Source organism: Chrysemys picta, chromosome 21 (assembly GCF_011386835.1).
Source record: "Chrysemys picta bellii isolate R12L10 chromosome 21, ASM1138683v2, whole genome shotgun sequence".
In the NCBI taxonomy this organism is placed as follows: Eukaryota; Metazoa; Chordata; order Testudines; family Emydidae; genus Chrysemys; species Chrysemys picta.
This window is the reverse complement of record NC_088811.1, coordinates 14,455,649-14,476,343: the sequence shown is the minus strand read 5'-3', so window position 1 is coordinate 14,476,343 and position 20,695 is coordinate 14,455,649. Positions and strand designations below refer to the sequence as shown.

General features: G+C 44.4%; 2 protein-coding genes across 17 annotated transcripts in view; one reads left to right on the top strand and one right to left on the bottom strand.

Moving 5' to 3' along the window:
* Nucleotides 1–2,363, top strand: part of LOC135976995 (agmatinase, mitochondrial-like) — a 10,496-nt gene extending 8,133 nt beyond the window's left edge. The window contains exon 7 of the mRNA XM_065575428.1: nucleotides 567–2,363. Coding sequence (XP_065431500.1) covers nucleotides 567–640 — 74 coding nt within the window. The 3' untranslated portion in view covers nucleotides 641–2,363. The remainder of the gene's footprint in view (nucleotides 1–566) is intronic.
* DNAJC16 (DnaJ heat shock protein family (Hsp40) member C16) lies at nucleotides 1,572–20,695 on the bottom strand. 16 transcript variants are annotated; one of them, XR_010594298.1, is made up of 16 exons: nucleotides 20,543–20,695; nucleotides 18,741–18,926; nucleotides 16,682–16,748; nucleotides 15,040–15,373; nucleotides 13,685–13,869; nucleotides 12,401–12,505; nucleotides 11,598–11,756; nucleotides 10,464–10,594; nucleotides 9,534–9,717; nucleotides 8,352–8,534; nucleotides 7,673–7,749; nucleotides 7,140–7,220; nucleotides 6,834–7,046; nucleotides 6,006–6,173; nucleotides 4,551–5,457; nucleotides 1,572–2,316 (listed from the first exon to the last, which is right to left on the bottom strand). XR_010594298.1 is itself a non-coding variant. In XM_005292995.4 (15 exons), exons 2-15 carry the CDS (start codon nucleotides 18,905–18,907, stop codon nucleotides 5,058–5,060), a joined length of 2,457 nt encoding a protein of 818 aa, XP_005293052.1. In that variant the 5' UTR covers nucleotides 18,908–18,926; nucleotides 20,543–20,695; the 3' UTR covers nucleotides 1,572–5,057. The 16 variants fall into 16 exon arrangements, 8 of the variants coding, with proteins under 8 accessions (XP_005293052.1, XP_005293053.1, XP_005293054.1 ...); XR_010594299.1 differs by having other exon boundaries at nucleotides 1,572–4,256; nucleotides 6,006–6,176; nucleotides 6,960–7,046; XR_010594300.1 differs by having other exon boundaries at nucleotides 6,006–6,176; nucleotides 6,960–7,046.

Sequence of the window (20,695 nt, the reverse complement as noted above, 5' to 3'; positions counted from 1 at the left end):
AGTCGATTGGGTCCTGTGGGCACTGGATGCTGTCTATAGAGTTCAAAACAAAATGACAGATATTGGTCCTGGACAATGGTAAATACTACAGCTTTCCATCAAGGCACTCACTAGGGAAGTAGCACCAGCTGTGAATTAGGGAGTAGGCTCTGTAGATACAGCCTTAGTGTACTGAGCAAATGAAACTTGTGTGACTAAGAATTGAGTTACTTGTTTATTGTTTCAGCTGTTGACTATTAGTTACTCTAATTTATTTCCTGGGGTTGGGGTAGAGATTCCATTTGAAGACAAGAAGTCAGTTTGGTAGAACTAAGGCATTCAGCATAACTACATTTGTAGTTTACCAGCACAGACAGCTTTTCACTAGTGTATGGCTTTTAAGCATCCGGTCTCAGTCAGGCAAGTGAATTTTTTCAGGAGCACGTCGTGGACTCTGCCAACATAGAGTCAAATACAGGACTGGGGCCTTGGTGTCGGAGGAAGAGTTGGAAAATAACTCCTTATAGTAAGGACTTTCTTCAATCGGAAGCCATTGGATATCATGGGTTTTTTTCCTTTGTTTGTAGGTAACACCGCCCTCATGGGAGCAAATCTGCTGTTTGAAATGCTGTGCGCACTCCCGCGAGTCAGAACGATTTAAAGCCGTGTAGGGCGGGCTCCAGCTTATGCAAATCAAGTCACGACCACTATCTCTTCACCTACACGATGAGTTCAATAGTCACAGCCTTTCTGCACAAATACTTCGACACAATATGAATGGGGAAAGAAGCCTGCATGGAACAACCCAGTCAGATTTTGCTTTTAAATGTCTGCTCTCCATCACTCTCTGCAGTTAGAGAAGGGGCGAGGGAAAGCTCAGCTTTGTGGTAGAGAATAAAAACCATTCCTCACCAGACAAAGTCATTTCAAACTCCTTGGATGCTATAAGCAGCAGCTAGCAGAGATGCTGGAATTGGGGGGGCAGGCTTACTGTTCACGTTGCTGTAGTAATATGGCTTAGCAGCACATGGATCCAGCGATGGCAGCTTGAATTCTTTCAATATAAAAACTGGCGGCTCTGATCTAAAATGGGGGTTTCTTTTGGAAGTGCCTAGTAAAGATTTTTTTCCACTAAAAATAAACCTAGGAGGGGAGCAATATACAGACATAATGTAACATCCTGGCTCCCTTTCATGGGCATGGAATAGAATAGAAGTTCTTCTGGCCTCTTTATGCAATGGATCCAAACTGGCACTAGCTCCAAGCCCTACATTACGAGATGACTTATGCCAAGGCACTGAGTTCTCCATTTCAGCGATGGGACGTTTCTAAACCCCATTTATACATGATTTTCCCAGGGCCCATAGCTGTCAGTCTTCAGGAGGCCAACAGAAACTTTGACTAAACTGCAGGGCAGTTTTTGGAAACAGTTGTCCTTGGTTAAGCAGCCCTGTTGCCTGAGTGGAGATAACTAGCCCATTGCATTTGCTAAATTACGAGCAGTTAACAGCCATCGAACTTTTGCAATTAACTCACGTACGCCACACCGCATTGTCAATTTGTAGATTAAAATGCAAGGCCACCTCATCGTCTCACATTAAAATAGTTTATTTCAGTTGCGGATCTGTAATAATCTTAAAACAAAATGACATTATCAGTGCCTGTTCACAAATACAAAAACAAAAATTAAAAAAAGACATTTGCCAAATAAATTATTTCCCCCCCTCTAAGAGTATCAAAAGTGCAAAATATTTACCTGCTTTTCAATCCAATCTCCCAGGCTGCCTTATTGTATTAGTTCCTGGCAAGCTTCTACTGACCATATATATGTCAGCCATCACTGCAAGGCTGCTCTGTACCACACTCAGTCAAGGGGAAAGGTCAGGTACAGTATTTGGACTCTAGGCTACATTTCCCTGTGTTGTAAAGATGTTTCGCTTCAGCTTCTAGGAGTTTTACTTTAAAAAAGCTTGTATTTCGGTTTCTCGCAGAGCAGTGCATTAGCACTGAAAACTTCCTTGCTCTTAGCTCAAGAAAGTATCACGCACAAACTGAGAATGGCCGAGTGCATTTCCTTCGCTATGAAACAAACCAAAGGGCAATAGTGAGGGCAGCAGGACAAAAAATTATCCCAGGTTAATGGTCTTGCAGCATCTGGAAAAGGGTGGAGGGAAAGCAGAGACATTCAATTCCAAGCAGCTGAGAGGTCCTGTGACTGGTCTTCCGCACCAAATGAATAATGTAACTAGCTGGGTATCACAGCAGTGCTACCCTTGCTGAACAGATGAATTCAGAACGGTTGGGGTGTGCCTGAGCCCCAGAAAGCGTAGCTTCTCCCTAAAAATACAATGTACTAATAAAAAATCATGTACTTTTACAAGTGAGCTGGTTTGATCTCCTGCAACTTTGTTCTACGTTCACTTTTATCAGTGACTGAATGGAATCTGTAGCACCCCCAGTTGGCTATTGCCTGACGGTGTATTACTGTGTGTGCTCTCTCCACAAGACCCACATCAACAGGTGTTTATACGCAGGGTAAGAGTCACCCCTCTGTAGAGAACCAACACAAGGCCTACACCCCACTTGAGCCTCAATATAGGGTTTCAGAAATACCTATAGCCTTTTCCTGGGTCCTTGGACAGGGGGAATTTCTTCTACACAGCACACTTGGGCCCTTTGTTTAAAGCCCTAACGTTTGACACCAAAGTTTCTGACTAGCAGAAGAGACAGTAACAGCCAGCTTTTGTAAATCCTCCTCCTGGGCCTAACCCGCTCCATTGTTCAGCTGTGTTTAGAGGGTCAAACATTTTCTTTTTAAATCTGGATTCTCCTGCAGTGTGTCCAACTCTGGGGTTTACAGCACTGTGTTATGCCAGGTAAGACCCAAAAGGCAGAACTGGCTACAAACACAAAAAATAACCAGGCTATTTCATTACCCAAGCCAACAAAAGCACCGGCTTCAACAGAAACAGCACAAAGAGAGAAAAGTCAGTCTGCTGCTTAAGGTTAGTTCAGGGACAGTCTAATGCCTGGGTTTTTCAGCATTTTATTTCTACATATCTCCTCAGACGAAAACTCCTCTCCTTCCTTCTCATAGCCTGTGCTCAGTAATCAAAACGGTTCATGCTGCAGATAGGACTTTACAGATTAAACTCCATTAGTTTAAGTAACATAGGTAAGGTTGGTTAAGTCTAATATTTTAACCTGACAGTACCCTTATATATAAGAGCATTATGAGTATTGTTCAAGTGGTCTTTCGTTAGATGAAGCTCGTCTGTTCTTTAAGCCAAGCAGAATGCAGCAAGTCACCAATTCAGTGGGCCACTATCTCACCGTTATAAAGCTCTGAGGACTGTTCAGACAATCAGGTTGCTTGAATAGTCCTAGGTCTCATTTGGGTCAGAGGGTGGCTCACTTGGTGGAATATATACCCATAGTACTGGGCTGCTCTGTTGGAGAAGGGGGGAAGGCAGTGAGGTTTTTAAGTAAACCCCCATGCTTGTAGGAGTGCTTCACAATAAGGTTCAGAATGCTACTCGGGAGTTAATCTCAATCTGAATTAGAGGAAAACTCATGCAGGATTTGGCCATCATGTACCATAACATGACCTACTCATGTGGAAGCCTCAGATTCCTATCCAGGTCACTTTGGAGAAGTTTATTAAGTTTACAGCAAACATCAGATAAAGTGACTGAGTCTACGCGGATTAACAGAGAGAAAAAAGGAAGTAGCAGTGTCACAAGATTACAGTCCCCTGCTTTGAAAAGAAACCTTTCCCTTTTACCTGGACGTTCAGGTAGCAGCTCCTTGTGACTACTTGTCACTAACAAAAAGCCAGCTCCCTGGGCAAGCCAAATGGCTGGTAGGGGAGCCCATTTGATATAATTAAGTACAGTAACTCCACAGCCTAGAACCATTCCAGTTTTACACTGAACCATATGTTTAAAGAAAGAAAAAAAAAAAGGGCAACCTGTATGTTAAGAAACCTTTGAGCTGAGGATAAAAACAAAGTGAGAGAAGCTGAAACTAAGCATCTTGTAAACGTCTGTCTACAACAAAACTAGGTCCACATGTAACAGACGATCTGATGACAGCACTTTTTGGGCAACATAGTTCAAAAATACAATCATTAAAGAATTAAGTTCCTTGATACAAAGAAGTGTCGATATTGTACTAGAGATGTACCATTGTTGTTTGAAAGGTGTCCAAGTTGATTCACTAGCAGGTGACATTTTCTTTTACATGTCTACTGGCTCATAGCAGCTTACGCCTACAATCTGAGGACATGGGTAAAGTTATGGCTCTAAGAGACACAGTCTAAAAATCGACAGAAGCAAAAAGGCATCTGAAAAACAATGTACATTTAAATGGCTCAACATCTTTACAGTATTTACGGCTGTGTTAATCCCCTTCCCTCCCTGCCTATGGCTTAGCCGGTGAAGCTGCACATGGAACTATTACACAAGGAGCATGAAACATGCAGATCGCCTACGAGCCCCCACCGTCTGTAAATACCGGCTATCGGTTTGCTACAAGGGAGATACCCCCAACCACACTCCTAAATCACTTACCGCAGGGAAAGCTGATAAATAAGAATGCTTGGTATGAGGCCTTTCAGAGTTGCAGAGGCTGGGGAGATTCTGTAGGGTCCTCCCAGTATCACACCATGCACTGTGAGCTAAGCATTGAGAAGGGGACCTGACCTACGTAACAAGTTCATTGTGTTCAGTCCAAACTGAGTTACCGTTGCGAAGAACTCATAGGTTTTCTTCAACTGAGAAAAAACAAGAGACCGGACAGAGGCGATGCGGTGAGCAGGACATTAAAGGAAAATAGACTGGGTTTTGTCTTAGATAGTACAGCATTCAAATACAAGAACAATTTGGTACAGAGGACGTCAGTACGTTTCATCTTTCACTCCTAGGTCAAAGATGAAGGAAGATACTTCTACTCACTGGGCCTAGGAGAGTTCATCTAAAACCTACTGTCCATTTGTCATGACTGTTTATTCCTGGAAAGAATTGTCCATGGTTGTCATCTTAAAAAGTTTGTAGCGTTAGAATCTCTTTTAAATCCCTTCAGTCTAATGCAGGCCAGGATGGAATATAGAACCTTTGTAAGGAACCTTCTAAGAGACGTTCCATCCATAAGGACAACTTGCTTAACTTGTTTTTAGCTTGTTTGGATCCTGGACTGCAGGAGGATTTTCCTCGGGCTTCTCCTGTATGTAGCAAGGGGTCATAATCCTCACAGGACCCCATGGTTCCCCCTTCATCCCCCGATCTGTGAGGCTTGAAGAGGCAGAAGTATTTCTTGTGGCCATTTAGAGCTAGGACGTAACCGGTGTAGTCGCGCTCCAGGAAATGTTTATCATATTGATTTGGAATGGGGGCAGCATCCTGGGCAAATTCTAACAAATACTCCAGCCATTCTCTATGCTTATCGAGGCTCAGGAAGGAGAAATGAAGACAGCTGCTCCTGTGGGAGAAGTGAGAGGGAACCAATTTAGACTGTGTTCCGGTTCAGACCAGACACCACCCAGGAAACATCAAGGTTAGAAACTGAAGGAGGGTTGAAGTAATTTATTTTTTATGTTTTTGCACAAACTATTTTGACTGACTTACAGCCCTGGAAAGTGAAGCCCTGTATTTGTCCGAACACAGGCATAGCATAAGTGGCAGCAGAGAGACCTGGAGAGGAGAGTTCAGGCTCCATGGCCCATCCAGTCCTTGGCCTCTCTGCTGAGATTACCAGTTGCGCTAGTGGCAGTACGGAGAACATCCATCCATTACAAAGTGGACTGAGCCCACCAACCCATTTAATGTTGGCTACCAAACAGCTACCCATTTAAGCCTTCTCACAGGTGCAAGCGCCCACATGAAGGTGAAGGTGTTCTTGGGAGCAAGCATGCAAGTATACACGTGACGAAGCAATGCAACAATACACACCCCAAGCCTATCCACTGTGCGATACTACACAGGCCATTAAGAGCATAGCAGAAGCCCAAAGAGGAACTCCGTACTGACCCTGTGAATGTGTAGACTTCCAGGGCAAACTTCTGAAGTAGACTGGTTTTGGTGGGGTTGGAAAGGATCAGAACCACGTTCATGTGACCCGGCCTCAGACGCACCAGATTACTAGTATAGGTAACATCTGTTAGCTCAGTCACTTCGACAAAGCCCTTTTTGGGAATCCTGCTGGGCAGAGAGAATGATTCAAGTGAAAAAGGAGCAAAGGACCGTAAAATGCACCTGGGCACTATAAGGAAAGAGTGACCTAGTGAAAAGTCACTCAAAACCCATGTCACAATGTGTTGGCTAATCTGGCACAGTGCAGAACCCCTGAAAACTCACACCCCCTATGTCTCCTATCCAAAGCCTATTAAAGGAGTTTATCTTTGGCCCGCTAAAGATTAGATACTCTTTGGCAAATCATTGTCTCTTCTCCTTCATCACTCCACAAAGCATTTGTCTAGGCAAACAGGTGGGTTTCTAAGTGACTGTATGGTGGGAGGAGGATAGATTTTAAATGTAAGGGATGGAGAAGGGTGGGTGGATGGAAAGAAGTTGGCTGTACAGCCACTAGTCTGTTGCTAGTTCAAAGAACTTAGCAGTGGCTCCCTTGTCTGACAGATTTCAGTCACAGCTCAGGTAACAGCTACTTTCCAGTTCTCTACCTCGAAGGGGCTTTTGGTCCCAAATATTCAATTTGTTGCTTTCCGCTGACTGCCCATTCCCCGTGCACTCTTTATATCAGCTACACCAAACTCACCCATGCACTGCTGTTCACATGCTGCCTGCCTGTCACTCACACCACCATGTTCACACCAGCTTCATTACTTCCCTACTACCTACCCACTGCCCTCTCTGCCTGGGGGAAAGGCAGTAGGAGCAAGACTGTGCCCCACCAAGCCTCTTGAGCAGGAAAGTGAAGGTGCAGAGAAGGCCTGACTAGTGCAGGAAGGAGTTAGCAGGGGAAACCTGTTCTCTTTGCTGAAGGTCTTTTCATTCTCTTCATTGGGTTCTTCTTTCTGGGGGAGAGGAGAGTCTCTCTCATCACTCGAGTCGCTGCAAAGGAGCATTTTAAAACAGGGTAAGTTTCAACTGAGATGCTGAAATCTGGTCTGTAAGGCTCCAACAGATGGTCTGGTAGGTACTCACCTGAAAGCCTGAACAATAACAGTGCCAAAGAGAATGAAGAGGGCTGAGAAGATCAGGGACAGAAGTGGCATCATTTCCCGCCTAAGAGAGAAGGTTTGCAGTTAGTTCTGAGTTCCTACAGTCAACCTCTGCCTCAGGTTTTCAGCTCCCTTCCACCCCCGATAACAGCATATAATTTCCCTTGAACTGACTGTCTCCTGTTTGAAGGGCTTTAAGGGAAGCGCTCTCATTGTTCCTATCTCCTAACGAAAGGCAGGGAGACAAATGGAAGAATGTTTTTAAAACACCCTAAATTCTAATGAAAACCGCACAGCAAGACAGCCAAGCCAGGACTATTGCCAACAGGAGCGGTGTGTTTTCAGTAGCACAAAATCCAGTGGCAGACCTCAGCTTCACAGCTCAACTGGTTACCCAGAAAATGAGGCAGAAGTCAAGCTTCACTGCTTTTGAATTTATCCTCAGGCAAGACAGAGGGCTATTACAGCTATACCCAAAATAAGAGCTATATTGATATTATAAATCAGATTCCATACCAGTTATTATGAAATACGCTATCCCAGCAGTCCGAGACATACTCTATTGCGGAGTAGAGCCATCGGAGAAAGAACACCTGTGAAGTTACAGCAGATCAATGACAAGGAGGCTGCTCCCTCCCCCCACCCGTGAAGAAACAAATCAACTATGTGACTATCCCCTCTGCACCCCTTGTCCAAACCAGCTCAACTACCTCAGAGCACAGGGGCTGCCCCCTGCAGCTGATGTGTACACAGTGAATGAGTCTTGCCTCTCCAATACTCAAAACTCTAGGCACAATTTCCATCACTGACCACAGTGATGCAGTCTTAGCCCTGGTCTACACTGGGGGAGGTGAGGACACAAATCGATCTAAGTTACGGACAACTTCAGCTACACGAATAATGTAGCTGAAGTTGATGTACTTAGATCGACTTACCGTGGTGTCTTCACCGCGGTGAGTCGACTGCTGCCACTCCACGTTGACGCTGCTTGCGCCTCTCGCAGCGCTGGAGTACAGGAGTCAATGGGAGAGCGCTCGGGGGTTGATTTATCGCATCTAGACTTATGCGATAAATCGATCCCTGATGGATCGATCGCTACCCGCCAATCTGGCGGGTAGTGAAGACATATCCTCAGAGTTAACTACAGCCAGCTAATATAAGTTTGTTATGCCTCTACAAAACTGAGAATACTTACAGGAGCAAGTTCATCATTCAAGTCTGGCAGGACAGTGTCTGAAGAGAGCAGACCAGGGTCTGTTCTTAACTGAGCCAGAAGATCCAAAAGGATGAAGTTATCCTCTTCACTGCCCTCCCAGGCATCTTCCAATATTTTATAGACCACTCTTCCTACATTATTGCGCCTTTCCAAGATGGCCACCTGGACAAAGCAGTAACAGCACAAGCTTCAGGGAACCAGATACCAGCTTGGAAGAAAGCCTTGATGTGTCAAATGAGAATTCAGAACTAGGATCCAGATTAAAAAGTTATTTCAGTTCGTCTCTCATGACACCCATATCAAAGGGCGGGCACAACATCGGAATGGGAACAAGTATAAAAAGAAGCTGCATGTTCCATTATACCCAATAGGCACAGAGATGAACAGCAGCACGTGTTCTCTGAACCCCAGCTCCTGTTCTTTGGAAGCACAACACTTATTTTGTATAGTGTTTTTCCTACACACTGCATTCCACATCACCTAACGCAACTAATTAGAGTTAGCCAGAAGGAGAGTAATTAAGAAGCATAGGCAAGGAGGAAAAAGAGGGATGTTTTCTCAGCAGAGATGTGAAATAAAACAGTGGATTTGGTGGTGAGACATAGGAGGGTCATTCCAAACAGGAGGAGCTGCCGAGGACAAAGCTCTCACATTAAGAGTGGAGTGACAGAGTGAATGACAGAAGAGAACAGTGCTAAATAAGCAGGAGTAGTTTGGGAAGTAGTAGAGAGAAACAAGGTCCATCCATGAGACTGGAGGGGTTTAAGATCAAAGAGGACATTTTGAACTGGACAGTGAAATGAACAGAGCCAGTGGAATCATGAGAATGGAAGATGACGTGGTTACACTTTGTCCATGTCAGAAGGCAGGCAGCGGTGTTCTGCACATGCTGGAGTCTAGAGAGCTGAGATCGGGACAGATCAAAAAGAAGGGAATTGCAATACACAAGACAATGAAGGTCTGACCTGAGGCAGAGCACACCAACATGCAATACAAGAGGATCTGTTAGAAGTAGAGAGGTCTGATCCTGCCCATAACATGCTCCCGTAATATTTCAAAGAAGCAGCATCAATGTTCTCTCCCCCTGAACATTTGAAGAATAAAGCTCAGAGAAAGAGAGACGGAATTACAGATTAGGCAGAAGGAAAATGTGACACTCACGGCAGATTTCCCCCAATATTTCTCATCATCCATCAGCAAGGCCTGGGCAAAGTCTCGCTGACGGTCGTCGTAGATATGCACAAACCTCACGGTGTCTTTCGTGTTTGCCAGAGCAAAGGCCACAAAGGCCTCATAGGTCTTAGCAAACTTGTCACCCTCGCCAGTAAGTAAAACCACACAGTACCTAGACAACACAATGAAATGGAGGATTCACAGCAGGCCTGGAGACACAAAGGAATAACAAACCCAACCTGCCAGCTAGAACAGACCCTGACGAGCCAGAGAGACACTTCATCGTGTCTACCTTCTTACACACTCCATTGCCCAATGTTCCAATCTTAGTCCTTCCCATCTTCTATGTTTCTGTCCCCGCAGAGTTACTGCAAGGTACTCTGTTCCATAATACAAGAACAAGGGGATAGTGAACTGAAAAGTGGCACGTTTGAAACTGATAAAAGGAAGCACTTTCACACAACGCACAATTAGCTTCTAGGACTCATTGCCGTGGGACAGAGGCCAAGATCTTAGCAGGATTCAAAAGTAGATTAGACATTTAGATGTATAAGAAGAAGATCAAAAGTTCTAATGCTAAATATAGAGAGACTGCCCCCTCAATGCCTGTGAAGGGATATAGACTTAACCTTGCATTATTAGGGGTTAGGAGGAAACTTCCCTGGGGGCAGGTTGTCCCATCACTGCCACTGAAGGGCTTCTTGGACATCCCTGTGAAGCATTTGGCACGGGCCACTGATGGTGACAGGATACTGGACTACATGAACCACTGCTCTGATCCTGTCTAGCAATTTCTATTCTTCTAGTGAACCCCTTAATGGACCCCCCCAGAGAGTTAAACAAGACGTCGCCTGTAAGCAGCCACCGGGAGTAGGAGCGCATGAGGATAGGAGGAACTCCCATCGCAGCAAGCCTTACTTCCGCTGACGGTGAGACTTCTTCACAGGACACAGCTCACGAAACAGTTTCTGGTTGGTGAGTCTGGCTGCCAGAAGGAACTTGTTCTGGGAAAGGAAGTCATCAATGAGCTGCTTTTTCATCTCTCGTGCCTAGAAAGGACAAAAACAGAAGATCAGCACAGTTCAGCTAAACCAGAAGGATGTTCAGCTCTCAAGGAACATGAATGCTCTAGTGTTAAAGGGTCACCATGATGAAGGTCAACAAGCTGTTTTACACAATCGAAGAGATGTTCGGGAGATTGGAAGTGTGGCCACTCATGACTGCCCCTGGAGAAGGGGCATTAAACAGCTGTTGTTGCTGAGGGGGAAAAAAAATCAGAGCATCCAGTAATATTAAAATCCCAACTGTCAGAAATTGCAACAGTGACTGAAGGCTTCTGACGACTCAGCATTTATTGGGTGTACCTGCACAAGAACAAAGGTTTGGGCATATCCCATATGCAGCCTTTCACTATTTCTCTGTGAAACCTTTAAGTCTCATGGACTCTCTAAGGAATTCCTCAGAGCCAAGGGTTCTTCTCAGGAGACTAAGGATTTCTGACAAAGCTGAATTAATTAAGAGTTGCCCTCTCTCTGTACAGTCACTGCGCCACTGAAACCCAAAGACCTGCCGTCCTCCACCAGCTTAGCTACAAAACTATGTCCCAGTGAAAACCACAACTGTCACCCAGTTATCCTCCAAGTTCAGATGCCTGTTGAAACCTACAGAGCTCCCTCCCTCCCTGACGGTCGGTCAAGACATCCTTCTGAAGCTCCAATTTCTGCTCCCATCCAACCCAGAGTTGGTTTGAAATGCTCCACTGATCAACTTCTGATGTAAGAAACAGGCCAGAAAAGCAGTTACTATACCTCTACCTCGATATAACGCTGTCCTCGGGAGCCAAAAAAATCTTACCGCGTTATAGGTGAAACCGCGTTATATTGAACTTGCTTTGATCCACCAGAGTGCGCAGCCCTGTCCCCCCGGAGCACTGCTTTACCGCGTTATATCCAAATTCGTGTTATATCGGGTCGTGTTATATCGAGGTAGCGGTGTATATATTTTACTTAAAACCCAGATAGACAGACAAAGACGCAGACCACAAAGTGATACCTGAATAACATCGGCAGGCTTATCAATATGTTCCTTGAAGATCATCATGGTGGGGGTGTAGACGTTGATGTTATATTGTCTGGACAACTCTTCAGTCCCTCTGAGTCCAACATACACGTATCCAAAGGACAAATAATCTCTGTATGCAAAAGCAGTGAGCTAGAGGGAAACACAGGTCCAGTGCATGTTTACATTGCAGATCATGCTTTGATTCTTCCCCAATAACGCTTATGGTGACTATTTCCCCATAGTCTCCACAGCATTGTTAAGTCTACAACAGCCAAATGACACACAAAGTCAGCCCATTCCCTTTACTAGGCTTATTACACAGTTAGCTTCTTCCTCATGACAGAGGAAGGTTGGCGGGATCCAGAGTTTCATTTTACAATCTAACATTCTATATCTGGCCAGATGTTTCTTTAGCAACTCATCATCCTCAAACAAACGAGACCCAGTGCTCAAATGGCCTAGATCATTAACTATTTGTGGTGGGAAAAGAATGATGGTTTCTCCCCTTGCCCTCAACCCCAGCCACGCCCTTACTTCCACTAGAGATCCGTCTATGGCAAGAGAAGTAAGTTCTACTCATATTCAGATGTTTAAACTAGTTAGCAAAAGCCGGTCACCTGACTATGCAGTCTCCAAATAACACACATGAAATAGCTGGGTGTTCGGGGTGGGTAATGCTACTTAGAAGAACCATCCAGCCTGTGCCTACGTTGAGATCCCATTCTCTACTAAGACAGGTGGATGTACAAAGCTATCCAAATGCCACAGATAACACACAAACACACACACGTTACCTTGTATAACAATGGCACTACTGGCATATGATCAAACAGAAGGACATGGGGTTTATTTTCTTTCTTCCAGTTCGACAGGAATCGGACATAATTTTTATCTGTAATCTTAAATGTAAAACAGAACGTTCGTTTCAACCTCAATTCATTCAGGAAACTGAAATTCAATAAGGTTAAATGGCTGCCTTAGAATTGGGTCCTAAAAAGCTGCCAGAATGTCATGATTTCTGTTTTGTAAAGGACACCTGTGCCCATACATCTTTTCCCGCTAAGGCGATTTGTGCAAAACCAGGATTTTTACACTAACAGTTTTCTCTGCTTTTGCTGATCTTTCCTGACTTGATGTCATAAATTCTCCGTGGCATCATAATCATTTCCACAGCAGCTAACCGGTGGTCATTACTGAGGATTAGGACTTCAGATGGGGAATAAGCAAAAAGGGCAGAGTAGAAGTCAAACAATCTGTTTATTTAAAAATGTCTCTAGTGATAAAAAGCTCTGTCTGCCAAAAGGGCTCAATGCGCTCAACTCCCATTTACAGGCCTGATCCAAAGTGTGCTGAAGTCAACAAAATGCTACCCAACTCACTTCAGTAGGCTTTGTGCCAGGCCTACAAATCTGCAGGAGTTGAGAATACAGAAAATCTTGCAAGAGATACTTATCAGTTTGCAGGATAGGGCAAGGGAGGAGAAGAGACATACAGTGATGGTCTCTGAGGTCACGTCCACACCGGAGCACCGTTTTGGAACCTGGCCATGGCTACCCTCCGAGCAGAGTTCAAACACCATTCCTTAATATAGTTGTAACTATCGCTGGTGTAGTCCCAAACAGTGTCAAATCGGCACCCGTGTGGTTACGAGCCCTAACGTAAGCCACGTGTACGATCAAATGCTTACCATGAAGCACTGCAGTTAACCCCGAAGGACGTGAGTTATGGTAAGTGGGGTATCATCAGTGAGGGGGGGTGTCCTGCTGCCAGCTCAGGCACCTATCTCACCATGCACAGGGGAAGATGGAGAAAAATTCCATCTTGTGCGTGAATGTAGTGTTTCCTTCAAAACCGCCTCCAGCATTTATAGCTGTAACGATTTCACTCATCAAACCGCCATTCTCCCTTGATGAAGGCCATTGCAAATAGCTTCAGAAACTTCTGACAGCCCCAAGACAAAGGTCACATCAGAGACGGACTCTGTCAGATGATGTGTTAGAGACAACAAAGAGATCCAAGTGTCTAGCACACACTACCACTTATCAGAATCCAAACACGCTGATCTCCCTGTCACGTACCTTCTCTATGAGGTTCCCTGGAAGAAGGCTCTCTACAAACTGCCTCAGGTTCTCTCGGATGACCGCATTGTGGAAGAAGGATATTTTCCCATTAATAAGTCCCAGAATGGAGGGTGTGCTGTGTGCTCCCAGGTGATGTGCGAGGCGTCTCTCATACCCAGCGTGGACGACTCCAATTCCCACCCCTGAAAACGGAGGGCAAATCCAAAAAGAGGGTCACCGTGACATGGTTGGTGAATGACTGAAACTCCCCTAAAGGGAATCAGCACTAAGGTGGCTGCTGTTATCCAGCACACCGAGAGGATGAATTATTCAGCTGGTACTACATAGTGTTTCCCCTTTTCACATTCCATGGGGAGTTGTATTACTCTGCTCTCAGGAAGAAGTAATAATGGGACCAGCTCCTCCTTACTCTTCTGCCTAAAGGTTCTCTATTCGGCATGTTAAAACCCCAAGGAATATACAGTGCAGCAACTTCTTGTCCCGGCACTCTTATTTTGGATTCTATGTCCTCTGTACCGACCATCTCCGGTTATGTAGATGACCCATAAGGGGGACAGGAATTTTCTGAGCAAGAAACACTGTAAGTACTTAACTGGAATCCAAGTATACTTTGCCAGGATTCCCTGATTTTTATTTTGGATGCCAAAATTTTCTCCCATCCTCCTGTGTCCTACATGATAGTGGCCTTGACTCTGGTCAAATTTGGGCTGGCTCACAGCTCCCTTTAGACTCCAGATTGCATCTCAGGACCATTCTTGGTATATATATCAAAGGGCAATGCAATGTTTATATTGCAGGCCAGAACATAGTAGTACCTGACCATGCAACAATCCTTGGTGCTATTTAGAGTGATGCAGGCACTAGGAATGGTTTAATCACACTGCAGCAGAAAAGGAGACAATCGCTGAATTTAGAGATGGAAGAGACTCCCCAGACTGCATCTAGTCCATTCTCTGCCAGGGCTGGATTTTCTAATGTCTTGTCTTGTCAAGTGCCAGCTATCTACAGGGATGGGGCTTTCACCAGCTCCCTTCAGAGACTGACCCAGCCCTACAGATCTAAAGTGTTTACTCATGTTTTAATCCTAAATTTGTCTTGTCTCAGTTTCATTGATGAGGACTGGTGTTGGAAAGAAAGAGATCAATGCCCCTCCACTTACACTGGAAAACAACAGAAATAAAGCCATTCACACCACACTGATAAACCACAAAGGAACTCCGAGGCGGAATTCACATTCAAACACAACCCCCAAAAGCTGAAGTCAGTTGCCGCAGCCTAGGATGGAAAGCTTTGAGACAGCCTCTCTCTGAAAACACGTTGCATCTTGAGTTTTTAAAATTTGCTTCTCTTACCCAACACCTCTAGCTCCTGAACAACCTCCTTCCACACAGGCTCAATGTGGATACAGCTGAAGCACCAGTCCGAGGTTATTTTAATGAGGTAGGGCTTTTTGAAACTGTCCGGTACAATCTCATTCACGTAGTGCGAAAAATGCAGCAAGTACTTCTCATCAGAGGAGTCTCGTCGCTCCGAATTAAACGGGAAGTGGAAAAAGGATTCGTCAAAGTAAAAGCTTTCGTGGAAGTGATGGAACTGGCGGTGCTGTTGCTGCTGAGGGTACCCCTGGTTCTCACCCACGTCTCCGTAACGATCAAAGTTTGATCTCTTTTCCTCATTGGAGAGGATCTGTCAATCACAGAGTTAAGAAGGGTTGAAAAGAAACAAGGCCTGGCTCATGTTGAGAGAGAACTGGAAGGATGACAATTCCCCTTCTTAAAATGATTGAATAGCCATAAAGAGCAGACACACTGGGAAGAGGACATAGGTGCTGGAACGGGGTGTGGGGGGTCTGCAGCACCCCCTGACTTGAAGTGGTTTCCATTATATACAGGATTTCCAGTTTAGATGAATGGCTCTCAGCACCCCCGCTATAAAAAATGTTCCAGCACCCCTGGAAGAGGAATTCCTTTTGCTGAACGTCTACCCAGTTGAGCTCCAAGAAAGGGAACTGTCATGTCTTTTACACCTATGTCTCTGCAGCCAAATCCATGTATGTGGCATGGAGTGAGACAGAGTTCACACAAACAAACAGAACATTTATTTGGAGAATTTTGTACAAACCTACTCACTAGCTAACCATTCTTTTTAAATATTAATTTCTGGCTTCCTAGTTCTGCGACACCCTGTCTTCCAAATTCTTTTATCATTTCAGTTTCTCAGCTAAGAGGCCATAAAAACGAGTCCTAAAACAAACATAGTCCAGAAGACTATTGTGGTTTTCTCGTAACGTCAAACATTTAACAGCCACGTGAATTTGAAGAGCTGAAGCGCTCAGGAAGACAAGCAGCACTTTAAGCAGAAACTGCCGACTGAGCTGGGAGATGAGAATTCAGTTTATTCCTGGGCGCTCAGCATGGATGTAAGAAGAGCATCGGCTGAGATGCCACATGCTGATTTAGTGAAGCTTGGATGAGTGACCTGCAAGTGCTACTTATGCAAATAATATTTTAGAAGTGACTAAAGCTCTCGAGCCATTAACCCCACTTACAACATCACTGGAATATGCATAACAAACATGAAGAGATGGCACCAGCCTGCTTTGCTGAACTCAGTGGATACCCCTTACCCTTTGCTTGATGCTTTTCAGCAAGCAAAAGGCAGAACTTTACATTTGTTCTCCCACAACATTTCCAGCTGCGGGATGTTCATGGTCTATTGAGATTAATTCACATATCCCCCAATAACTGGGGAAGTGTTAAATGGCTATACAGGGTTTTTTTTTTTTAAATCAGCAGCATCCAGGGGCTAGTTTTTGTCAAGAAAACCTAGACAAAGATTCCACCCGCCTACCCTGCCATACACAGAGCTGAGAAATTGTTCTATGTAGATATAACTGGAAAATAGTAAAGGCTACTTGTAAAAGATGAACAGCATTTTCCAGGCTCTAACATACATCCTGAAAGCAGCACACAGTTACCAAACAGTGTTTAATACCTCATAGGCCTTGCTAATTTGTATAAACTTATCTTCTGCTCCTGGGTCCTTGTTTTTGTCAGGGTGCCTACAATGCAAAAAATAAAGAAAATGGATTCTGTCCTTTAGAAAGCATCAGCAATTTATCACAGGGAGTCACAGCAAGCCACAAGTGTTTTCAGCTTCAGTTCAAGACTCAGACTAAGCAAGATATGTAGACATTAATGCCATTTACTGGTATCCACTTCTTAATCCAGCTGATGCAGATTTATGGCCAAAGTCTATTTCTCCTACCCAGGCTGAACCACATAAAGAATTTCAATCGGATTTGAGTGGTGTATGAAAAAGCATTTCCTCGGTTTCAAATTTTATTTCATAAATAAATGGTCCAAGTGGAGCTAAAAGGTTGATTTAACACCAGGCAGTAAATTCCTTCTGCAACAAGCCTACCAATTTCAAAGATGCACGCTCTAGCTGCTGCCCTATCTATATCAGGCAGAGCAGCTACTCGGTACATCTGCAGCTCTATTCTGCATGTTAATAGTTTTCCATTATAGCATTAGACCACAACCTTAATGCCTAGGTTCTATGAGACCCCAGAAGCTATCAGATTCTGTAGTTCAGATAATCATGTTCTTCCAGATGCTGTACATCAGCTCTTCTCTTCGATGTATGAAACAGGTCTTAGTGTATGGTCATAATTTGGCTTAACTTAATTCACTTCCTCTTTTAGGAAGCTTGAAAATTTGACTTTAAAAAAAAAGCTCAGTGACTAGAAGTTGGTCATGAACAATTTTTTAAAAATTTTATATATATTTAATATTTTATTTTATATATATAAAATAGATGTACTCAGTTGAGTTACTGGAGGTGAGGAGCACACGTAACTAGTTAGAGAAATTAACTAGCGAATGTGATCCTGCTGCAATTCCTACAACAACCCTAAAGATATAGTACGGAAGTTATTAAAAGACATTTGTTTCTTAAATTTCTGCCCTTGGTGATTTTTCCAATATGGTATATTTTGTAATGTACAAGATGGAGGAGGGGAAGTTTCATATCAGACCCTCCAGAATCTGATATCCAGAGTACTGAATGAACTGGAAGTTAGTACCATCAGAAAATACTACAGCATGTGCAGTGTGCAAAAATAACTAAAATTTAGGGCCAGATCCTGCAGTTCTTGTTATCAACCTGTGAATAGTCCCACTGAAATCGACAGGTCATTTGTGTGAGTAAGTGACGTGGGATCAAGACTCTCATCATATATACAGAACATAATGTATGATTAGCTTTTTACTTAGAATACACATGCAAACAAGATAACTAAACATTATAGGTCCAATTCGACAATCCTTTTCTTGAGTAGTACTTACTCACAAAAGAAGTGCCATTTAATTCAATGGGACTACTCGTGAAAGTAAAGTATCAGGGGGTAGCCGTGTTAGTCTGTATCTACAAAAACAACAAGGAGTCTGGTGGCACCTTAAAGACTAACAGATTTATTTGGGCATAAGCTTTCGTGAGTAAAAACCTCACTTCTTCGGATGCATAGAGTGAAAGCTCTCACTCTATGCATCCGAAGAAGTGAGGTTTTTACTCACGAAAGCTTATGCCCAAATAAATCTGTTAGTCTTTAAGGTGCCACCAGACTCCTTGTTGTTCGTGAAAGTAAGTACTTCTCTTTCAGGCTGCATAATTGGGCTCTTTATTAGGAAACAGTTTTCCTTCTCCCCCTTTTTTTTTTTAATTAAAGTTTCTCCCTGGCCAGCTGATACATTTACTTGAGAACAGTGGGCCAGCTCCTCGGCTGAAATAAATCAGTGTAGTTCCATTGTGGATTTAAGTTGATGTACACCAGCTGAGACGCTGGCTCACTATTCAGAATACGGTTTTATTCAACATGTTAAGAGTAAGTATACTGTCGATAGGGGGAAAATGGTTATTGTACCATTTTAAATGTCTTTGTTTTTATTTTGTAGATGATGGTTTCTCTCCCAAATATTTGGTGCACTGGTGAAAATAGCTGACTCTAGCTTGCAGAAACCATTTAATATGCAAAATATTTTGATCCACCTACCATTCCCGGGCGAGCTTCTTATAAGCCTTTTTAATGTCAGCCTGGCTGGACGTCCTGCTGACCCCAAGGATTCTGTATGGGTCAAAATCCACTGCAGACAAAATTTGCAGGACCAAGACCAGAACCAGGACCACAACCAACGAGATGCTTAACTTTTTCAGTTCCATTTCTCTTCCTTTAGGCAACCTGGACAGGAGAATTTCCATATGCATAAGACAGAAGTGTAAAACTAGAGATTGATGCAAAATCCAGGAACCCCTATATTTAGTCCTGGACCACTGGCAAAGAACTGAATAACCAAAGGCCCCATCTCCTTCAAACAACCAGGACCAGAATTCATGCCTACTAAAAAGGTAGGATTTGGGAGAGAGACTGTTCCAGCCCTTGCATGTCATGAAATATCACATCATTCTAATTATAATTTTGCTTCACCTACAGTTCAACATTTTAGTAGCTTCTATCTTGAGAATTCTAGAGCAAGAGACCTGTGCTTTACACCTACTAGCAGTTCACTACCAGTTTTCAGGTATTAAAAAAGCAGTAAACTGTAGCTGTTTCTGCCATTCCATCATGTATTAATTTATCAGGACTAGCAGATACTTAAGGGACCAGTACACTTTTCTAAATGCTAGTACTAGACTAGCAATCTGAAACCAAAGAACTCCGGTGGCTGACAGTTACATGGGACCATGTTAGTTGAAGGGACAATGCCACTGTGAACTCTAGTCAGTTCCAAAAAAGTGAGTTAAAATATTTTCAGGTACTACATCTGCCCCTCAGCCCCCAATGTTGTGTTTTTAAAACCGTATTTTCCAAAAATTGTTTCTCTCTCCTGTTCACGTCTAAGATCCACAGAATCACCTCCTGAAACTAAATGCACAACGACAACAGGTTGACTACTTAAAATGCTGCCAACCACACAATTAAATAAAATGAAAGAATACAAAAATCATTTTAATAATCTGTCACTTATCTTGAGCACTGCTTGCAACAGTTAAGTGAAACCATTTCTCGCAGATGGGTGAGATTTTTAAACGGATCATGTAAATACATTTATTCACAGATGTTATTTATAACAGATTATTAATAGTGGAGGAGATTTTTTGTAATCCAGTTTTTCACTAGTTACGCTCTTTACTTATAGTCTGCATAGTTCACATCTTGGGCAATGGAAATCAATGCAGTCAGTTTTACCATCGGGTTCTTAGAGCTACAATCTTTGGTCTCCAGACACTCTCGAGCAGGGGCCGTTTTCTTTGTTTAAAGAGAAATCCTAGCACTGGACATTTAACAGTAAAATCCCCCCCCCCCCCCCTTCCAAAGTCACAAAGAATATTTCTCAGGCTTTATGAAACCTTATTGTTATGAAATGTAAATTTGGAGGCACATGTGTCGGACAGAGCAGCTGCTGACAACTGGGGCTCCCCCAGGCAGGGGGCTGCGGTGGGGGGAAGAGAAAGGAGCCAAGGGACCGGGAACAGGGCACCCGATCCGTCTCTGCGCCCCCTGGCACTGGGGGAGGGGAGCGCCCCGTGCTACTCCCTAGCAGGGCCCTGCCAGCGCCCCCCGCAGCTGCCCCCAGGCCGCCTCCCACCAGGCAGCTCTGGGCTCACCCCCCAGCCGGGCGCCCCGACTGTCACCCCCACTGCCCCTTGCCAGGCCCCAGGCGGCGCTCGGAGCGCGAGCCCCGGACCGGGCGGGACGGCCCGCGGGAAGGGTCAGCCCTACATCCCATGGCCCTTAAAGGGCCAGCGCCCACCCCGGGCTGGGACCCCTTCGGGGGGGGGGGGGGCGATACCCACCCTGCGCTCCGGGCGCCCGGTCCCCGCTTCCGGCTTCGCCGCCCCGCCTCTCGCCGTCACCATAGGGACGGCGCACTGCTCACTTCCGCTCTCTGCTCCACCCGGTCATAGAGACGGGACACGGACCATAGAGCAGCGCGGCGCTCCGAGGGC

What these genes read in the sequence shown, in the direction of transcription:
- DNAJC16 (XM_005292995.4), bottom strand. Translation starts at nt 18,907, where the DNA reads ATGGAACTGAAAAAGTTAAGCATCTCGTTGGTTGTGGTCCTGGTTCTG. An exon ending in TCAGGAGCTAGAGGTGTTGG is followed by an intron (nt 13,870 to 15,039) that starts GTAAGAGAAGCA and finishes CTCCGTTTTCAG; the next exon opens with GGGTGGGAATTGGAGTCGTC. An exon ending in AATATTGGGGGAAATCTGCC is followed by an intron (nt 8,535 to 9,533) that starts GTGAGTGTCACA and finishes TGCTTTGTCCAG; the next exon opens with GTGGCCATCTTGGAAAGGCG.